Source organism: Mesoplodon densirostris, chromosome 20, assembly GCF_025265405.1.
Source record: "Mesoplodon densirostris isolate mMesDen1 chromosome 20, mMesDen1 primary haplotype, whole genome shotgun sequence".
Taxonomy (NCBI): domain Eukaryota; kingdom Metazoa; phylum Chordata; class Mammalia; order Artiodactyla; family Ziphiidae; genus Mesoplodon; species Mesoplodon densirostris.
The window spans coordinates 17,431,250-17,452,618 of NC_082680.1; the positions used below are offsets into that span (position 1 = coordinate 17,431,250).

At 36.9% G+C, this 21,369-nt stretch overlaps 2 protein-coding genes across 2 annotated transcripts in view; one reads left to right on the forward strand and one right to left on the reverse strand.

The window, feature by feature from the left end:
- VPS37A (VPS37A subunit of ESCRT-I) overlaps nt 1-4,366 on the reverse strand; it is a 37,630-nt gene extending 33,264 nt beyond the window's left edge. The window contains exon 1 of the mRNA XM_060085706.1: nt 3,923-4,366. Within this exon, the coding sequence (XP_059941689.1) occupies nt 3,923-4,047 (125 nt within the window). The 5' untranslated portion in view covers nt 4,048-4,366. The remainder of the gene's footprint in view (nt 1-3,922) is intronic.
- On the forward strand, nt 3,892-21,293 carry CNOT7 (CCR4-NOT transcription complex subunit 7). The gene is made up of 7 exons (XM_060085707.1): nt 3,892-4,597; nt 6,118-6,327; nt 8,180-8,373; nt 11,755-11,916; nt 14,652-14,796; nt 17,135-17,245; nt 18,883-21,293. The coding sequence occupies exons 2-7, from the start codon at nt 6,211-6,213 to the stop codon at nt 19,009-19,011; spliced, it is 858 nt and encodes a 285-aa protein (XP_059941690.1). The 5' UTR covers nt 3,892-4,597; nt 6,118-6,210; the 3' UTR covers nt 19,012-21,293.
- The last annotated feature ends 76 nt before the right edge of the window (nt 21,294-21,369 follow it).

A 21,369-nucleotide genomic window follows, 5' to 3' on the forward strand; every position in this document is an offset into this window, starting at 1 on the left:
GTTCCTCAAATTCATTTTGTCTAATATCTCATACCAGAGTGAAAAAGAAAGCAATTCTGATAAAAGTAATTCCCAAATTAGATTTTCTGATTAAATATAAAATAAAAATAGCACCAGAATTACCACATAGCTAACTGATTATTAAAATGGAGAAGTCCTTTACTTGAGAGAGCTGATCTCCCTAAGTAAAAGGTAACAAAGAAAGAGTGCTATTTGTATAACTTTGAATTTATATAGTTAATTACAGATAACAATTACCATTTACAACACAGCTCCAGGTTGTTCCTTCAGAGCTAAGGAAATAAAATAATAAAGAAGCAAATTAACTGTAGATACTGTGAGAGAGGAAAAACCAGGATAGTGAGGATGGTAAAGTAACTGTTGGGGTACCATCAGATTTTAGTATTTTCTGATTGCAGGGTCAATGCAGGGAGATACTTAACAGCTTCAGTTCCGAAGAATCTTTAAATACTGGGGTTAGTGAGTATCACTTGGGGCAGTTTCAACTGCAAGTATCAATAATTGAAAAACCAGGCCGGAAGTGTCTTTAACAGTGAGGGGTTATTTGTATGTATAATACAAATGTATATGTATCCTATAATCTTATACAGCAAGAAGTCCAGAGGAAGGAAGTTTCCAGATCTGGTTAATTCAGCATCACAATATTATCACAGACTTTCCATCTTTCTACTCTACCACATTCAGTAGTCAGTCTGCTTCCTTCATGATCCAAGCAGTTCTAGACGTCCCATGTAACACAACGATATCCAAAACACAAAGAAGCACTTCCTCTTAGACACTTCTATTACTAAGAAAATGTTTTGAGCAGCTCCCCAGCAGACTTCTTCTCCAACCCACACAACTGACTAAGATTAGGTCAAGTGTCTTGCTTCCACAATAACTAGCAGTGGGAATGAGACCACCATCATTGGTGTAAACGATCATCATTTACCTAAGCAGGTTGAAAGAGCACAGCCTCCATTAAATAATTGGTCCCGCAGACCAGGAACCCATATAAAAACAATGTTCTTCCAAGAAATCAGAAGAAATGGATTTAGATGGGAAATCAACAGTGTCTCTTAGAGTGAGTTTCTTTAGGAAGTAAAGGAAACAACAGAATTAGTTCTACTCCTGCCCATAAAGTCAGAAATTTTAGTGGTAAACTGAATACTGTGATCACTGTTATTTAGAAGGTGGAATAAAATTCTTGAGGCTAGTAATCTACATAACTTTGTTTCCATTTTCGTAGCAGACAAATGTTATTATATTTTGGGTAAACACTTTTTTGGTCATCATTATGACAGTGTCCCATTTGCCCTGCCTTACCAGTAAGACTTAGATGAGGAATAAATACACATAAAATTCAGCTAACCTTTAGGAGAGGCCTGAGGAAGATGAGGAGGTAGGAATTTCTTAAGGTAACTGAAAAGAAGCTTACATTAATTAGAGAAAGGGAATTAAAAGACTCTTTCCTGAAGTGGGATTTTTTTTTTTAATTATAAGGAGTTGGAAGGTAGATGAGAGAATGGGGGTGGGAAAGGTTATTGAGGAGATGAAAAGAAGTCAGATGCTTTCATGGCCAAGAAAGAGCTACTGACCCTATATTTGGAGAAGGAATAGAGTATTAAACATGAGGCAGGTGGGCAGCACGCAACAAGATATTAATACTCATAACTGAGGAAGTTTTGTATTATTCATTAAAATACCGTTCGAAACATTCTTTGAACTTCTACAAAGTGCACCTTCAGAATAACCAATCGCAGTGTCTTTTTATACAAAAATCTTTAAGCATAAGTTGTAGTACTGAATTTGGTTACTCAAGCAACATATTTTCAGATACTGCACACATACATCATTTTTACCGGCTAGTTTTAAAATGTATGTCATGAGTTCAAAGGGCAGACTTAACAAGAATAGGTAAAGACATTTTTTCGGGGATCGTACCATTCTCTGAAAAATGGAAGTACATGACCTCTTTAACTGTCACCAGAATTATCCAAGTATAGTTTATAAATGTGAAATATTTCAATAAAAACTTCAAATATTTTTATAAAAGAACTTAAAGGAATCAAGTACTTAAAGTTAGCTGTTCATAAAACATTACAAATATGTAGATAATATCACATGTCTGATTATGTCCATAATTTCTGGCTCAAAAAATAACAAAATAGATCCCTTCTGCATTTGACTCAGAGTATTTACCGATCCTCTTAAGCCAATTCCAGAACTCCGTAGATTAGCAATTCCTGCCTTAGAATCTCACCTTATTTGGAAGGCCAAAAAAATATACAATAAATTTCACATCAATCGCTTTCCTTATTTACCAGCCTTAGCAGCAAGGGATTTTAGAATATTTGAAAAATTCAACTCCAACCTCAAAGAATAAAAATTTGCCAGCAGTGAGAATATCTAACAGAATACACTAAAGGCTTAAAAGCAATTAATTCCAAAAGTATGGTTCTAAAAAGTATTTTGGCACTAGTAGTACTAGCATAGTATACAAACAGTCTTCCAAGGTGATGCCTTCTAAGGAGACAAACTTTCGTTGTTTGTTAAAAAGGAGTCACCTTATTTCATAAGCATATTTTGTAAGAGTAGCTCTTACAGGTTAGTAGAGAACACTATTTGGAGCAAGACTGACTTGTAAGAACTCTATGAACTTAATTTTCCAAAAAGAAAGCCACCATTAAATCAAATACCACGCCATTCTTTCCCGTTTAATACCACAAATTCTCACCTTTCTAAAGTTCTCAACAAGCAGAACAATTGAGACAAAGAACCAAGAAACACCTGAAGTTCAATCAGTAATAGGCCTCATTTTAGCCAAACTCATTTTGCAGTGATTTTTGCTTTTAACACGGTATCTAATTTAAAACTATTCTACACTATAACTTGCTTGGGAAAAAATCCTTAGTGTAACAGATAAAATGGCTCCTAGAAGTTCCTTCAACAGGAATTAATCAACTTTAATATCTCTGAATATATATATATTTTAAATATACGAAAAGTCTATTAAGATGTTGACATCTTTACATTAAAATACGTGCTGACACTCAAATAAATATACTTGCATAATTCATATAATATAAAGAGGCAGTTCTAATTTTTGAAAACCACTAGAGGTCACAGATTTTTGCAATATAAAGGGCTGCAGCAAACCAGTTTACAATAAAAACAGTTGAATTAATTTGAATTGCAAAATATTTCTAATCTGACCACGCTGAAAATGAACAACTCATACAACGCCAACAGAACAATCAAGATGACTCTAAGGCAATTCCTGAGTGTGGGAACAAGAATAACAAAGTGAGAAATGAACAGAGACTGATAGTTGCCAGCTGGGGGGAGGTGGTTAGAACGGGGTAAATCTTCTATTAGGGACCTCAGAGGATTGAGTATTTCACTCCCAGAGAAGAACTCACTGGTGAAAACTGTCTTCCCTTTTCTTTAATGTTGAAACAGTTTTGTTTTGTTTTTTTTCAAAAATGGTCCACTATTTGTGAAACTTGGAGATTACTCTTCACGATTCTTTTTACCCAAGTACAGAATTTTAACAATTCTGCCAACGCGGCAAACAGGTGGGCAAAGGGAAAGATTAGTGAGGAAGCCGGGCAAAGCAAGGCGTACTGGAGACAGACTATGAGACAGATTACAGTCAGCAGCGCTGTGTCAGGAGGGATGAGCAAATCGGAATTAGAGGAGCTGAGCAGTGGTGGGGCGGGACGGAGGGAAGGAGGGCCCGGAAGAAAATCCTGAACGTGGGTCAGGGATGGGAGAGCAAGCGTGAGAGGCAGGACGAAGGGAGGTAGGTCAAAAGGCGGCAGCTGGCGGGAGTCGGCCTGAGGAGCTGCGAGTGTAGTTAGGACCAGCCCGCCCTCCCGCCCTACTTTTCCTTCCTGTAGGAGAGGCGGCGACCAGTCACCTGGAGTGTGAGTTCCGCAGGGACTCGATCAGCCGCTGCTTCTGCTGTTGGAGGCTGGTGAGACCACCGGGGGACCCAGCCGCGGAGGAGGAGGCGCTCTTGGTCAGGGGAAAGAGCCAGCTCATCCTCCACGGGTCCCCGGGCCCGAGGCCCTAGAAGGCTCTGGCCTGCTTCTCCCAGCTGCTCAGCCCGGCGGTTCCCCCAGCGACAGAGGAGGAGCGGGCAGGGACGCCCCAGCCCAACTGCTGGGGAGCCGCGTCTTTTCTAAGCAATCCCGGCCGGGGGTCCTCGGGGTCAGGGGGGCATGCTCTGACTGCGGACAGCTGGAGACAGGGAACTCGCCACCCGGGACCGGCAGTCCTCCCTTCCTGGCCCTGACGCCCCAACCAGCCAGTCAGGACGCTTGACCGCCCAGCTCTCCACCACCCCAGCTTCCGTCACCTGCGTGCCCCGCCCTCTCTGCGTGTCGCGTCATCATCTGGCGCCCCCGCCCGGACGTGCGAGAAGCGACGGCGCAGCGCGGTGCGGCGCAGCTCCGGCTCCCCTTTCCCCCTTACAGGGCGAGAGGTGTCTATGGGGCACCCGCCACCGCCGCCGTTGCCGCCACCGCCGCCGCCGCTGGGTGCTGTCTCTATGGCGAGGAGGAGGAGGAGAAGCGCGAGCTCAGCGACACAAGTAGATCTTGGCACAGACTTGCGGGGGGAGGGGCGGGTTGGAGAAGTAGAAGGGGGGCGGGAATAACGAACCTAAGCGGGTGCGCGATGGCGCCAGTTGGAGCGCGGCTGGCGAAGGAAAGGGCTGGGCGGCGGGTGGAGGTGGGGAGGGTAACTGGGGCTGGGGGTATGTCACCGGGGTGGCGCGGAGTGATGACGCGAAGGCTTTGTACCTGGGGCTTCGATGGTGTGGGGCGGAAATTGGGAGTGGAGGGCGGTGGCCTAGATCCTTAGCTTCTCGTATTCCTTCACGCAACGGTGCTTGGGAGTCCATCCGGCTCCGGTCAATGGTTATCAGCACCTTCGCTCTGGCTCTCTGCCAGGGAAGAGAGTTACCTGTGAATTGAGTGTGTCTGTACTGTCCTCGCGTTTCGTCGGGAACCCGCTGTTCGGAGATGTGTGTCTGTACTGTCCTCGCGCTTCGTTGGGAACCCGCTGTTCGGAGATGCTACCTCCAGTAATGAGGGCCTCTGATGCCTCTTCGGGGCTTCTGGAACTGTAGTAGAGAGAGGTGGAGGAAAGCAATGTTCAACTACAGGGTCTTGTGTGTGTGTGTGTGTGTGTGTGTGGCGAAGAGGGTTATAAAGGAGTGGGCCCCTGGATCTTTGGTTTCTGTTCTTAGAGCACTCGAGGTTCCATTTGTGACTGCATAGTTTGGAAGGGGAGGTCATAATTCCCTTTTTTACACTTTCTGTTATGATTTTTTTCAAAGTTGTGTGAAAAATGAAAGCGCATCTGGAATTTCCCTGCTCAAGAGTCAAAATGTTGGTCTGTACTGTTATCATTATATACCATGAAACCTGTGTTTAGGGACCAGAAACGTGACATGTGTGTTTGGTAACCAGGGAAAATGCTCTGGTTTTTAGGACATTAGAAAGAAACAATTTGAAATGCAGACCCTCTATTGCTTGCTTGCTTTCTCCCATCCACAGTTACAGACATGGAAACAGTTTCTGTGGCTGTTACTTATTGCAGAACTTTTTTTTTAATTGGTTTACTTTTGGCCCCTCCAATCTGACTTGAATAAATTCCAGTAGATTTTGTAGTTAAATTAGACTTTGAATGTTCAGTTAATGAGGAATAAAAGCAAATACTATCTTTGCCCTAGTAACATCTGATCTGATCTTTTAACATGTATATCAGCATGTTACTTTTCCTTTTTTTTCTGGAAAGGGATGTCTTTATAAAGTTTTATTCAGAGAGTGAGTTGAATTTAGAGCAGTTTTTAAGTAATGAAAAAATTTTAAAAATGATTAGTATGTACACAAAAACCACTGTTTTTACATAACATATTAGAACCAGGAAACCTATGTTGTAGTCCTTTTTCTCCTACTGATTAGCTGTGTGACTTTAGACAAGTCACTTTCTAAACTTTGATTTTCTTATAAAGCAAGGACTGTGTATAGATAATCTCTTAGGTTTCTGTCAACTCAATTATTCTGTGATTCAGATTCCTCATAAAGCTGGTTCTTATTTTGACAGGTACATAAATAAAGGATAAATATTTTACGAAACAAATCTTCAATCAAGTATAACATTTTGATGCTTGGCAGCTAGACTCCTTGTGCCCTCACTATGCCAGCAGCGACTGTAGATCATAGCCAAAGAATTTGTGAAGTTTGGGCTTGCAACCTGGATGAAGAGATGAAGAAAATTCGTCAAGTTATCCGAAAGTATAATTATGTTGCTATGGTATGCCTATGAGCAAAATCCTTAAAATGCTTTTTATGAAAGAGGAAAGGGGATTTTAAACATCTTGAATTCAACCCTTCTGGCTGATTTTTATTAGTGATTAATTATAAAAAGAATTTTGTCGATGACCTCCAACTAAAGACCACCAAGAACACACCTGTAATATGACAAGTTGGGTTTCTTACTCGTTGCACTGAGGGAAGATGCATTCTTAGAACCATGGGGCATTTGAGTAAGAGAGTGTTAGAAAGGACTTTTAGGGTTTGGGCTTGTGGCAGGTGGTTTTAGGAAAGGAGTAAGGAAGCAGGGCTTTGCTCTGAACTGGATGCTGTTAGTAAGCTCGGGTAATTCCATGATAGGGTATCTTATTGAGTCTCAACTAGAATGAGAGAAGACTGGAGTGAGGCTAAAGCTATACAGAAGCAGCAGTCACTCAGCCAAGATAGAAAGATGTTTGGTCATTTTTGTGGTTTGGACAAATGTCTGTGTTTTTGCGTATGTTCAGTCATGATTACAGACTGGCCTTGTCTGATGTTATAGTGTGAAACTGTTTATATTCAGCAGAGGAATGCTAGGACCTAGCTGTGAATGCCAGGTCTGCTCCTAGCAACATTAAGGCCTAATATTAATACCAGATGGAACTCCTGAATGTCTTTCTCAAACAAAAAAATTCACATCTCCCAGTGAAGTATTGTTGATCTGCAGTTTTTTGTTTGTTTTTTAATTACCAGTGGAGTTCGTGGACACACTGTACTGTTAAGCATTTCTACTTTTGCATATACTGTTCAATCTGCCTAGCTTGTCTACTCATTTAATTATTTTGCTTCTTTACTATTGTGTTTTGGCTTCTCTACTGTTTTCTAGATTATTAGCTTTGAGAAGTAAGAGATTAGTGTCTTAATCATCCTTTCTTCCCCAACACCTAGCATAACACATAGCGTCCAATAATGTGGTTGTTGAGTTGGACTGAATTTAGAAAAGTTTTAATTTCTTTACTGCTTCATATGAGTTGGTATTTAGGTTTTGTTCTTAGTTTCCTAATTTGAATTTTAATACTAAACTGATATATTATTTTCTTAGTATATTTAATACAAATAAATTAATACTTTTTTTGGGAGGGGCAGGTTGATTGGTTAAAATATGAATATTTGCGTGTACATAGATAATGTCCTATTTAATAGATGTACTTACAACTAGAATGAAATTATTATTTTTTTCTAGTAGGAATTCATAGTGATCATTTCTTTTTCAGATGATAAGGAGTGACAACATTAGAGATGGGTTTAACATTCTACAGGAATGAGTGGTGGCATGCAGTTTTCAGCAGTTTTTAAGGATGTGCTTTCTCTGGACTGTAGAGAGAGTACTGTTTTAGCCCAAGAAATTAGGAGGGTTTTGGTGTTTAGATAAACCTTACTTCAGAAAAGCAATTGGAAAGTATGGTGCCTTTTCCGTTTTTTTTAAACAGTTCTTCATTGGTTTTAACATTAGAATACTGTGAGCATAGTTTCACACACCGGTTGAGAAACATGAATTTGTGACTTTTTCCCCCTTCCTTGGGAATAGAGTACTCAGTTGCATTATTATGTGTATCTATTACATAGTAGTTTTTTACTAATATGATATTTAAAGTAAGAAGAAGTCGTTAAGTTTGCAGAGTTTTCTTTTATGGTTCTAAAAAGTAATGCTCTTCCTAGTTAAAAGGTACTTTGCAATTGAACGTGAATTGTGTAGAATATAACCTGTAACAGGATTCTTTGACTTGTACCCCAAATTGATTATTTATTCTAGGAATTTGTGGATTGTGGTTTCAACCATTTAGTAAATAATGAACCTTAAAACTATTTTACAGGACACCGAGTTTCCAGGTGTGGTTGCAAGACCCATTGGAGAATTCAGGAGCAATGCAGACTATCAGTACCAACTATTACGGTGTAATGTGGACTTGTTAAAGATAATTCAGCTAGGACTGACATTTATGAATGAGCAAGGAGAATACCCTCCAGGAACTTCAACTTGGCAGTTTAATTTTAAATTTAATTTGACGTAAGTGGGAAATAAATTTAACCCAAACTTTTTTTTTTAGTTTAATTTTAGGAATTAATTTCCCTCAAGTATGACAAATGAAATTCTAACTGAATTTGGTGTCATTATCCTGGAAATATTTAAAACCTAAAATTTCAAAAGTTTACGTTTCTTTTTATCATGGGACAAAAAAATTAGGCTAAAGAAGACTTAAATGCAAATACTTTGAGTTTTAGAGATGTTATTTGAGAAGTATGACTGCCACTATTTTGAAATTTGGAAAACCTGGGTATTGAGAATACTTCTTGATAGAAAAAATAATCTTACAACATTAATTTTGCTTTCAAACTTTGAGTGCAATTTGAAATATGTATGTTTTTGTTGTAATAGTTATCCTTCTTGTGAAGAGATTTTTATTATGGTCATACTCCAGTGTATGAGTAGATTATACATCACAGGTGGTAAGATAGTTCTTGGAAACTTGGGTGCATTTTCCTTTTAAATCAATATTATACAATGTTTATATTCTCAGGTCAGTCCACCAAACCTTTTGTAAGTTATATATGGGAGAAGTAATAGTATCTTTGAGCCTGGTGTTTCTTTTAGAAACAATTCAGAATCTGAATTCTAACTCAAGCCCTGGGTCAAAACCCAGTTTCTTTACTCACAATATTTCTATATCATTGGTACGAGTAGTCTTGATAGCTTAGGGAAGTTTCCAGTGTTTTGGGGTAAGGGCAGATTGTTTACAAACTGACTGTAAGATAGGGAAATGTTTAATACATTTAATACATTACTATACTGCACTGTTCTTCTGTTTGACAGCCTCTGATTGTTTCATATGATCTAACATCCGATTTGAAAAATTGTAAAAGAAGCTGTAGGACAATTAATGGTAGTGCCACGGAAGAACCTCCGTTCTCTGTAATGTGATACTTAGCATGTAAGATCTAAAGAAAAGCAGGGCTGATGAATTCAGAGGGTAGTGTTGTCAATGGTGCAATAGTATGGCTTCTGATTTCATTATGTTTTGCCTGACTCTTTGTTTTTATTCTGTTGAATTTAATAATAAACACTCCAGAACTTGGTAGAGGGTGAAAGGTACTCATCTCTGTTAAAACTGATAATAACCATTTATACGTACTTTAGTTCCGAAAATTCCCTTTTATCCTTTTCCCAAAAGATAACCCTTTTTAAAATCAGTTCTTTACCATTTCATTTGTTCCATGTTACCTTTTTTCCAAGCTGATCATTAGAACATTGGTCTTTACTAAGATACTGCTGTGATTGTATTACGTGAGTAGGTGACCATTAAGTGTCTCAGTTTTGGTAAAGTTGACATTTTTCTTTTCTAGAAACATCCTTGTTCTAATAATAACTGCTTTATTATTACAATCTCTGAAAGATGTTTTTTTCTTACACAGAGAGGGCTACTGTAGTTTTGCTACCATTCATACTAATGTTAATATCTTAAAGAGATGTTTAAGGATACAGTGAAAAATATTGTTTAAGTAGAAAGGGTCAGTTGGAAGATAAAACCAGTTCTACCTAATGTGGAGAAGGAGCACCATGAATCTTGGATATTTTGAAGAAAGATGAAAATTGACTTCTTTATTGAGTGCCTAGAATGAGTGTGTCAGCAGCTGTGCTAGGCCCCGGGGACATAGTGTTGAAGAAGGTTGGTCATAGTCATTATAACTTAGTGTTCCTATACCTCTTCTGTCTGCTTTCTATTGCCAAAGTCCAATGTTTGGGAATTTGCTCTAAACTGAATTTGGAGTTGATATGTACATGAAAATTAAAGTATAATTTGATACTTGATCATAAAACACCAGAGGTGCTCATCCAGGTCTCTCTCCTGGAGGCTGTGATCCAGTAGGTCCGGGTGTGGGACTTGGGAATCCATATTGTTGCTAAGTTCTCTGAGTGACTGTTATCATTGGTCAGGTTTGGGAAATACTGATTTGAATAGTGCAGTACTCCTTGGTGATACAACATTGAACAAAACAGACAAAAATCATTGCCCTCTTCAAGCTTAAATTCTGATTGAGAGAGAGATAATAAACTAAAATAAAAGTAAGTGAACATATGGCCCAGAATAATGTGTGCCTGGAGAAAGAATCTGGTATGCCTTTGGTTGGTTATAGCTGCTAAAGCATGTCTCTTAGTATTGGGGCGTGATGAGTGAGATTCTGCTTGTTTAAGCTACCTATTTTAGTATAATAAGGACAATAATATCTGTTGTGTAATGAAAAAACTTGGATTTATTCAGATACCCTTCTGTAACAAGGGTTTTCCAGGGAAATTTTCCAGGGAATTTTGACTTACAGTGATCATTGTGGTTCCTCTCTGTTTTTAAATATTTCAGTTGCTAGTTTTGTTATTTTTCCAAAGACATTTAATAGTAAATTGATTTCCAGAGAGTAGACCATAAGGATACTTTTTGGCCTAAGTGTAATGTTCCTTTTGGTTTTGTTTTATTAAAACTTTTGTAGAATTTTCTTTTGCTAAGTGGTAAAAAACAGTATTCTCACAATTTTAAAAGTAAATAAAAGGAAACATCCAGTGGGCAATGCATGAAATACTTTTTATTCTCAGAAACATACTTTCATTTTGATCACTTTTTTGATTTAATATAATGTTTTGGATACCTGTGTGTTTGTGCTTAGAAATTAGAGATGGCTTTCTTTTTGGCTTAAGTAAAGTCTTGAAAGATTGGTTTATATTTAGATTTCCTGGCTTGACTTTTGGGAGGTAATCTTCTAGGAGTAAGGCTGTTAGAAGAAGAAATTAATGCTATTCTAGCAGAGCCCTTCATTTTAAACAGTTTACTGCTTATCAGAACTATTTGAAAGGCTCATCATTAATGAGAGGAGGCATCTCCTTTTTCTTTAAGACGGAATGTGGTTTAACTCAGCCACAGCAGATGTCTTCTACTCAGTCTCTTTCCTGCTGAGAGCCTGGGAGATAGACACAGGCCTTCACCCCCGGGGCTGCAGCTCCATGTGGCAGCATTAAAAGGGCTGCTGAGACTGAAAGCCCCCGATAAGAACACGTCTCTTACTTTGTGGGGGTAGCCACTGGTGAGAAGAAGACCCTTTGTTTCAAACCCAGTTAAATTTACTTAACTTGTGAAAGGCTCATGAAATTGATAGTAAAGATGAAAATCTCACCATTGACTGTTGTGAATGATTATTTACTATATGAACATTTTTCTAAAATACTAAATGACCTTTGTACTTAAGTTGTATTTTCCTTCCATATATGTGAAGCATTGGAATAAATGGACCCAAGCCCATTCTCTCTCTTGATATTTCTGGCGCTGTAGTTGTAGATATAAGTGGGAGAAAACAGTTTGAAGTATGGCACCTTTGAATGTTGTCTGTCTTTTTCTTCTGCCAGGGAGGACATGTATGCCCAAGACTCTATAGAGCTCCTAACAACATCTGGTATCCAGTTTAAAAAACATGAGGAGGAAGGAATTGAGACCCAGTACTTTGCAGAACTTCTTATGACATCAGGAGTAGTCCTCTGTGAAGGGGTCAAATGGTTATCATTTCATAGGTAAAAAGATTACATTGAAAATGGCATTTGTGTTACCATTTCCTGGCTGCTTCACACTTCACTTGGGTCACTGTGTCAGCAATTTCAGGCTTAGTTACAAAAAATCGGCTGCCATATAGCGGTCTCCTGACTCTTGACAGGCTAATGTTGGTCGACTTAAAGATAAATTTAATGATATGGGATCCATTTTAGACTAAGAGACAGTATTGCATGTGGAAAGAGTACAGGCTGGAAAAATAGACCTTGGTTTAAATCCAGCAGTGTCATTTGGAACCTTTGTTACCTAGGGTTATTTAACATTTCTAAGCCTTAGGATGAAAACATTTATTCATTTTTAAAAATAGTTATTTATTATCTGCCATATGCCAAGCACCGTGGTAAGATTCTAGGCATTAAGCTACAAACAAAGTAGAGTAAAATCTTGCATTTCATGGAGTTTACATTCTGGTGGGAGTAGGCAGACAATTTTTTAAATGATGAGATGTATATTGTGGTTTGTTAGATGGTGATTAAGTGCTATGGGAAAAAAATGGCAAAGAGAAAGCTAGGGGTGGGTCTCTGTGGTGGATTTTAATGTTTTTTTTTTAATAGAGTGTTAGGAAGAAATCACTTAGAAGAATTATCTTACAGAATTGTTTTAATGGTCGGTAATAACATATTTAAAGCATCTAGTAAAGTGCTTTACACACAGTTAAATTCTCAATAAGTGGTAGTTTTAAATTCTTTCTTATCATAAAACCAGATTGTTGAAGAGAATTTCTGGAAAGGAAATTAATTCCATTTTGTAAATATAGACTTTTAGGTAAGAGGAAGAATTTTCCTATCTAAGTAAACTAAATTAAATTGGCAGCCCGGGGACTAATAGTGACCTTGGGAATTTTATTTGGCCTCTTGTTATCTTTTTAAAAAGCACTGCATTTTGCATATATTAATGTTCTTATACTTGGTCCACTTCACACATTTAAAAACAAAAAAACAAGAGTTTCGGCATGCTTTAGAATTTCCAGTGCTGGCCTGTGTAATGAATGAGAATAGTGAAGGACTGTTCATATTGTCAGCTTCAATGCAGTACTAAGCAGTAATTTTTGAGTTGGAGTGTTGAACATACTAATTTCCACCTATCATCTTTTTTCTCTATTCTCCATTTGAGCCTATACCTCAGGAGATGAGGCTTAAGTCTCTGGTAATTTCAGGAACGTTTTTTGAGGTTTTTTTTTTTTTACTTTCCTGGTCATAAAGATACAAAAGAACTGGAAAGCATAGTCCTGTTTTTTTATTACTATGTATGACAGGTTCTTTCTTTCAAAAAATACCCTGAGCAAATACCATGTGCTAGGTACTAGGATAAGATGAACAAAAACAGAAAGGGGTCATGTCTTCTTAGAGTTTAGAGTCTGGATTAGACTCTGATATATTTGAGTATTTGTCAAGATATGTTAAGATTTTATTCTACTAAACGTCATTAAATATTTTCTTCATATTCTAATCTATTTCTAGTAGATAAAGACTAGTTGAAGAAATTTATAAATCCTAAACTCTAATATGATCTTCCTTTTACTAGTATTGATGCTAAGCAAATATATTGACATATTTTAGGTAGACAGCAAAGTTAGTTACTTCCTTGTTAGCTACCAGAAATTTAAAGGTTTCTGCTGTTTATTGTTTATTCCTTGATATTCCTTAATGGTCTTCAATGTAAAAACATTTTTTTCTCTTTTTAAAGTAAGAAGTAAAATTCTAAACATTGAATAGAAATTTCATTTGTAATCTCCCCTGAAAGATATGTTAAATAGCATCTCTCATCAAATATTTGAGTCCCAACTATGTGCCATAAGGAAAAAAAAATTTTTAAGATGTGACACCTACCCTTTAAACGTGGAGAAAACAATACATGTGCTTTAAAGGGAAGTACAAGAAAACAGCTTGTCTGAGAAATCTGCGGGAGTTGAGCTCTGGAGGGAAGGCATCCTGTGGGAGGTCCTTAAAGGAACGGTAGCTTGTGGCATGGGAGTGTAGAGAGGAATTGATATAAAGCTGTGGAAAAGCCAAACAGTAGGGAGAGGAGGTGTTGATTTGAGAGTGTGGGAGTTGTGGTTTTTTAGTTTCTAGATACTAGTTGTCAGCCTTTACTACCTTCACTTCAAGGTTCAACATTACCATTAGTATCTCTTGGGGATTGAGATAGGAACAAAATTTTGAGGGAAGAGAGTATTATTAATAAAATCACGTAAGGGAAGTGAAGATACTTTGTTAGGGAATTACTGTTTGGGTTTTTGAAGTGTATGACCTTGTTATGTAAATGATGGGAAGATATGCATTATTTTTGCCTTCCGAATGCCAGTTTTCCTGCGTCATTTGACATTTTTGCCAAGTTTCCTTTCATCTTTATTTTTTGAGATACCTGCTATGGACAGTTTGATACTCTTTAGAGAGTCCTCTGTTTAAGGATGAGCAAAATAGTAGTTTAGTGACTACACGCTTAGGAGGGTAGTAGAGATCTCTGTATATTGGTATCCCTGAATGATGAAATGACACTATCTGTAAAGGATGGCATTTTCCCATTATAATTGTAAACATATTTATTTTCTCTTTTCTTCTGTGTACTTTTTTCTGGTTCATTTTTTTTTTTTCCGCCTACAGTGTGACTCACTTAAAAGTTGTATCAGAAAAAAATTTATCTTTTCATTTCTGTGGTATTTATGGTTCCTCTTCTTTATTCTTTAACCCTTTTGTAGTGGTTATGACTTTGGCTACTTAATCAAAATCCTGACCAATTCTAACTTGCCTGAAGAAGAACTTGACTTTTTTGAGATCCTTCGATTGTTTTTTCCTGTCATTTATGATGTGAAGTACCTCATGAAGAGCTGCAAAAATCTCAAAGTAAGGCTTCGAATGGCTTTATCTGTAATCAGCACAGTATTCAGAATGGGTGACTGACTTACAAGGTGCTGGGTTGGGATGTTGATTTAAACCCTATTTTTAAGTTTTATGTTAAATGCAGTTACATTATCTGATCATTTGATTCCTTTTTTGCATAAATACTAGTTTATAGGAAATCCTTTTTCAGAGCTTCAATATATATTGGCAGAATAAATTTTCAACAAGATTTAAACAGAAGATCAGATTTTTGTCATTGCTTGCCAGACTGAACATAAACTAGCACAGAATCGGAGCCTCTCAGGCCCAGAAGTGCAAGTCCTCACTCCCTTGCAACACGCACATAATCTTTCCATGCAAGATGAAGTCTGAAGTGGCCAGCAATGTGCAGATATAGTCAGTTGTTTAGCAAAAAGAGTTTCCCCTTCAGCTTACCTTCGTGAAAGATTATTTTCTTGGGTCTAGTCATAGGGTCATGTTACTAGGAGTAAATTACATAGCTAAAAGGGTTTTTTTCCCCTCCCCTGGCCCATAGATGTCAGCTTGTTAGTAGTAAGTGCTAGTGATTGGGTAGGTCGTGTCTAGACAGCAGCTTACATTCTGACACTGCTTACCATGTGTATAGTGATTTGTTACTTCTGAACATTAATTCAAAAAGAAAAGAAAGTGTCTTTATTAAGGAAAAGTGCTCCTTTAGTCTTAGAATGAATTCACTATGGGGGTACAGACTCCTAAGGAATATAGTGGTTTTGTTTTTTCTGGTGTTTGTGTTTAAGCTGTAATTCAAGAAAAACATTTATGTAAAGTGGTTGCTTCATAGAACTTTACATCAAGGTTAATCAAGTTTTCTCCTCACCAGCTTTTTAGAAGTGCAAGGAAGGTTATACTTTTAGAAGACGGTAAAAACTTTAAGAGTTTTACTTTTATGCAGAAAGAAATAATTTAGGAATTGAATAAAAGGAAACTTTGCTTTTGACAGATGAACTGAAAACCATGAGTGGTCTTTTGTGCAAAGTTTGCTTGCCTCGTTACAGGATATAGCATATAACCAGGGAAGTTTTTAAGAAATATTACTTCATGTTTGTAGCACCAGAGAACAGTAGAATTCTGTGCAATTTGAAGAGACTACTGTGACTCAAGTGAACTTACAGTAGGTTATCCTCATTACTCTAGAAAGGGTACCCCCTGAAAGTATTGTGCGCTGAGAATCCAAGGCATACATGTTTTAATCTGGCCGTGGAAATGCTTTTTAAAATTGACATGTCTGTACAATGACAGTTTTGGGGAACAGAGAACTGAATTATTGTTCATTATGTGTATGTTGTTGAAAAATTTCTAAGCATATTAGATATTCTGAATATGCCCCAAGTTACTGGCAGTGTTAAAATTTAGGTTAATGACAAAGGTACTTTCTGACCTATAGTCAGTGGTACTGAATGGCTCTATTCTGTTGCTCTCCTAAGCAGCTGCTAATGATACCTAATCCTTGTGCTATTTTTAGCTCTGAAGCAGCTGCTGTGCAAAGCACTGTTTCAAGCTGTGATGTAGAGAAGGGCTAGTTTGGTGGTAGAGGCCTTAACAATTTAGAGAAATTTCTTCGTGTGTGTCGTTGGTTCTGATGTTTCTTTCCTTTCTCTCCTCCCATTTTCCCCCTTTATTCTCCTTCCCTCACTCCCTCTCTCCTTTTCTTGTATTCTTTCTCTTCCTTTCTTTCAATCTCATTATCTTTCTTTTAATCCTAGCAATATTTACATAGGAGGGTGTTTAGCAGACCCTTCTAAGGAGTTGTATTCTTATAACAACGTAACTTTTTAAAACTAACAAAACCATAGTTAAGCACTTAGTGAATTCTTATGGATTTGACTAATCATAACAGCTTTGTTTTGTGCAAATTGTTTAGATGAAACTATTTAGAGATAGATTGGTGTGAAGCTTAAGAAAATTTAAAGTAACTGCCTACAGTCAGTTTTATAATAATTGATGGATGGATAGAGGTACTGTGAATATACTTGGTAAATGTTACCCTGTGTACCTGTTACCTTATATATGATCTGCTTCCCCCATATCTTTAGGGAAGTTATTTGCCTGCCACGTGCCTTAGAGAGTATGATGAAGATAAATTTTCCCAATTAGGATCTCATTTTTTATTAAATTATAAACATCTCCCCCATTCAACAAATACATCAGTAATTCACATTCTCTGTTTTTTGCTGATCTTCATAAGGTCCATCTTTACATACTGAAGTTCATTTCTATTTTGGTATTGTCTAAGTTATGTAATTTGTGAATTCGAGTGTTGCAATGTTTCTTCCTTTTGACAAGCCATTTTTCTTTCTTGCAGGGTGGTTTACAGGAAGTTGCTGAACAGTTAGAGCTGGAGCGGATAGGACCACAGCATCAGGCAGGATCTGACTCACTGCTCACAGGAATGGCCTTTTTCAAAATGAGAGAAGTATGGGGACATCAGTACATTTTTCTCAGTTGGTTGTTAGGTTGAGAACATTAAAATCTAATGGCAAAAGTTTGGGGGCAGTAAGTACATATTAAGTGAAGATATAATTATAGGTACCGTATAAGTCATACTCACTACACTTGAATGAAAGTAATCAAAAGTCATCAGAAGTCATCTTGAAATGTAGTTCAGAAGGCAATACAAAAAATAAGTTCTTTGTAGAATAAAAAGTTTAAACTACCTTAGAAGTCATGTAGGTCCAACCATATTATTTCTTAGGTGAGGAAACTGAGGCCAGATGCAGGTAGCCTTTATCCAAGGTCATACCCATTACTAATGGGAGAACTCCAGAGGACTTTCTGTTGGCCACATCAGTGTTGCTTCTGTCAAGTCAAGGAATCCATATGTTAAGTTTCCCCTGGCATTGGCTTTTCTTAGGTATTAAACTGCTGCTGAAAATACTGTTTGCTCTTGCCATTCTTCAGTTCTTTGAGGATTTACAGAGTAGGGCTCATGCTTTTTAGTAGATTCTTACAAAGAGGTTTTGAATTCTAAAGGGGTTAAATCTGAAATAGTTAAATCAAAAATCATGTTGGGCAGACACTCCTTAAGTGGCAAAAGACAGAGATAAGTTCTTCAGATATAAAGAAGTTAGGTATGGGAGAATGAAATTTAATGAACCCAAGTCTACTCTTAGGTTAAGTGACAGGTATACTTCACTGTAGCTAAATGCAAAGAAAAGAAAGCCAGTTGTGCAAAAACAAAACAGAACGGAATTTGCTTACAAAAAAGTTTTCCTTCTTGCAAAATATTCACTGTAGAATTCTTTTGAGTATATCCTCTTAGACATTAAAGAAATGATTGAGAATACTTCTGGGAATTTAACACTTTTTGTAGAAATGTATTAATAATACATACAATAGCAAGCATATAGCTATTTTGCCAAGTGGTGTTGATTCACAAGTGATTTGGACTGTTCATGACAAGTAAACATTTTGTTTTGTACTTCTTCCCAGTGCTTCATTAGAGAATTAAGACAACCTTCTGAGTTTTCAGTTGTGCATTTAAAAATGCCTTAATGGTTCAATTAATGGTGGATTCTCTGCTACTAATTAGTTATCTTTATTTTTCTTGGCTTTATTAAGGATAATAACCTAATCTGAATGTTCAGGGTTTGCTGTCCAGACATGTTTGGGGTTTGATTGTTTTTAGCCAACTTAGCCTTGCACATAGACTCAAGGCTACTTATAAACCTAAACTTCCCCTCCCCTGCCCATTATTGGCTATTTTTATTCATTCTCATAATTAAGTATTATTAAATTAATGGAATAAAAATGCCTGCCATTTTCCCATTACAAATTCTCAAAAATGGTCTGAGTGTTAATAGGAAAGGGGTTGTGTTTATACATTTTTTTTTTTTTTTTGGTAGTCTTTTTCTTTGGTTTCTTTTGAGCTCTGTACTTCTTGAGAAAGTCAGTCTTATACGTTTAATTTAAACGTGTGGCTTCAGAGGAGCACCATAGAAAAGAGCTGTCATAGTTAATGAACAGTCAGTACTTACATTGCTGAAAGATAAATTACCAGTGGTACCTTTTGGTTAAAATTATCTTTTTTTTTCTTCCAAAATTCCTTTTTAGATGTTCTTTGAAGATCATATTGATGATGCCAAATATTGTGGTCATTTGTATGGCCTTGGTTCTGGTTCATCCTATGTACAGAATGGCACAGGGAATGCATATGAAGAGGAAGCCAACAAGCAGTCATGACATGAAATAGTTCTTTTATTTTTATTTTATTTGAGCTACACACATGCTTGTATATAGGTTTTATCTCTGGTTGAATCCCTTGAACAACAGACATTACTTTTTTTTTCTTTCATAGCTCATTTTATTTTCTGCCTTTTGGTACTAAGTATGACCATTCCTATCTCAGATCTTAATAAACAGAAAAGCATTCAGGTTAAATCTGGCCTTAATATACTTGTTAGTAGGCGTGTGTGACAGAGAGTGGGGAAAGCTATTCAGTACATCATATTGAATACTTTGATAAACGTTACTTACTTGAGCTTGTTTTTTCCCTTTCCTAAATTAACTAGCACTGACTGTAATTTATTTCCCTGTTTCATGTCTCCCTTCCATTCTGCAGGAGTTTTAGCTATTTGAGATTGTGGACCATCAATTTTGCACTTTAGAGAGTGATTCTGACTCAAATCCTCTGTTTTATCAGCAGTTTTGGCTTTTCTTGCTCTTAGCTGGAAAAATGACCATCTGCCAACTTTATACAGTATTTACTTGCTTTTGACCCACAGAATATAGAACATGCATTGTGCAAATGGTTGATTCAGCAAGACTACAAAAAAAAAAAAAGACAAAAAAACTACTGAGGAGCTTAGTAACTGCTGTTTCTGTACGTAGTACTTAACCTCCCAAGCACATCTAGTGTCTGTCAGTTTCTAATTGGCATGTGTAGGCTGCTCTGTGACTGAAGAATTTTTCAAACCAGCTTTACACCCTTCAGGAAAAATCCTTTGTGATTGGATGTTTAGTGTGTGCCCGGAAACTGGTATCCAAGATGTTGAAGCTGTATGATAGCACACTTCCCTTGATCTGCTTCTTTTTATTCCATCGCTATTTACCCTTATTTTCAATTTTTAAAAATTTTATAGCCATACTTAAATGATGCTCTTGTTGATTACACAAATCAATTTCATTAAAATCCAAAGATTGCAAGTCTTTAGGTATATTTTGTACCAGATTAAATTAGAAGACAAAAAATTTGTGCTTTCATAGTTGCTACAAAGATAAATAATGGAGAGATTTGGTGCAAAACAAAATACAAAAAGTATAAATTTATTAGCTATATACAGTGTAGCTAATAAAATTACCTGAGGAGTGTAATGCTTGTTTATTTTTTTGTGTATATCGTTGCAATCTATTTTATATATATTGACAAAAGAAACTGTGAAATATTTAGCCATGCAGAATATGTGACCAGATCAGAGCATGTATAGGAAGACACTTTGGTAATTAACTCTGCCCTGAAATGATGGACTGCAAGTTATGATGTGTGTTATCTGCACTTCAATCAGTAGTATTAGCAAATCTCCAAATGTTAGCCACATTGGTTTGTTTCCCTTGTACGTTCTTTATTCATGATACTTCAATGCTGTAACTGGGTGGTCCTTTTTAAACAAAACATTTGTGAAACAGAGGGATTATTTGTTTTTAAAGCTTTTGTAAATAAAAGCTTCAGAAATGTTTTCTTATATATGTTGATAACTAGTAATTTTGTTTTAGAAATATTTGGGGGCTATTGTGGTGGGTTTTTTTTTTTTAATTTGGGCAACTGAACTCAGTAACTTCATTAACTAGCTGATTTTTAATCTCTTAATTGAAAAAACCAACCTGAGCCTTCTACATTTCAACAGTGTTGGCTTATTTTTTAATGCATACCTCAACTAGATGTTAAGACTTGACTTCTGTCTCCCCATTTATTCTGAAAGATGTACAAAGTAAATGCATTTGGTATAACTTACTGTGGCTTCTTTTAAAGTCAACACAAATTAGCAGGTATCTAATTGGTTTCTTTTTCTTTTGATCTTTTATAAAGATTGCCTTTTAAATAGCCATGTAGTTGCTGAATTTCAGTTTGTAGTTGCTGAATTTCAGAGTTTGTATCAATTTTTTGGTTTTGGTTTCTGTCTCCAAGAACTAATATATTTTATAACTTCTAAAAGAGGAACATTATAACCTTTACTAAACCTAGCTTTTGGATAAAAGATATTTGATCATTTTTTCATGTTCCTAAGCCATTAATTCTGGACTTAACCATATTCTGTTAAATCTACTAGAGCAAGAATCAGCAAACTATGGCCTACTGATCAAAACCAGCCTGCTGCCTGTATTTTGTATGGCCAGTGACATGAGAATGGATTTTACAGTTTTTAAATGGTTGGGGGGAAGAAAAGAGCATTTCCTGACATGTGAAAATTATGAAATTCAGCATTTACTATCCATAAATAAAGTTTTATTGGATTGCAGCCACATCATTTATGTACTGTCTATGGCTATCTTTGCACTACAATGGGAAAGTTGAGTAGCTGCTACAGAAACTGCCTATGGCAT

Coding starts and splice junctions, on each gene's coding strand:
- CNOT7 (XM_060085707.1), top strand. CDS start 6,211: ATGCCAGCAGCGACTGTAGATCATAGCCAAAGAATTTGTGAAGTTTGG. Junction 14,797..17,134: donor AGAGCTGCAAAAATCTCAAA/GTAAGGCTTCGA, acceptor TCTTTCTTGCAG/GGTGGTTTACAGGAAGTTGC. Junction 17,246..18,882: donor CCTTTTTCAAAATGAGAGAA/GTATGGGGACAT, acceptor ATTCCTTTTTAG/ATGTTCTTTGAAGATCATAT.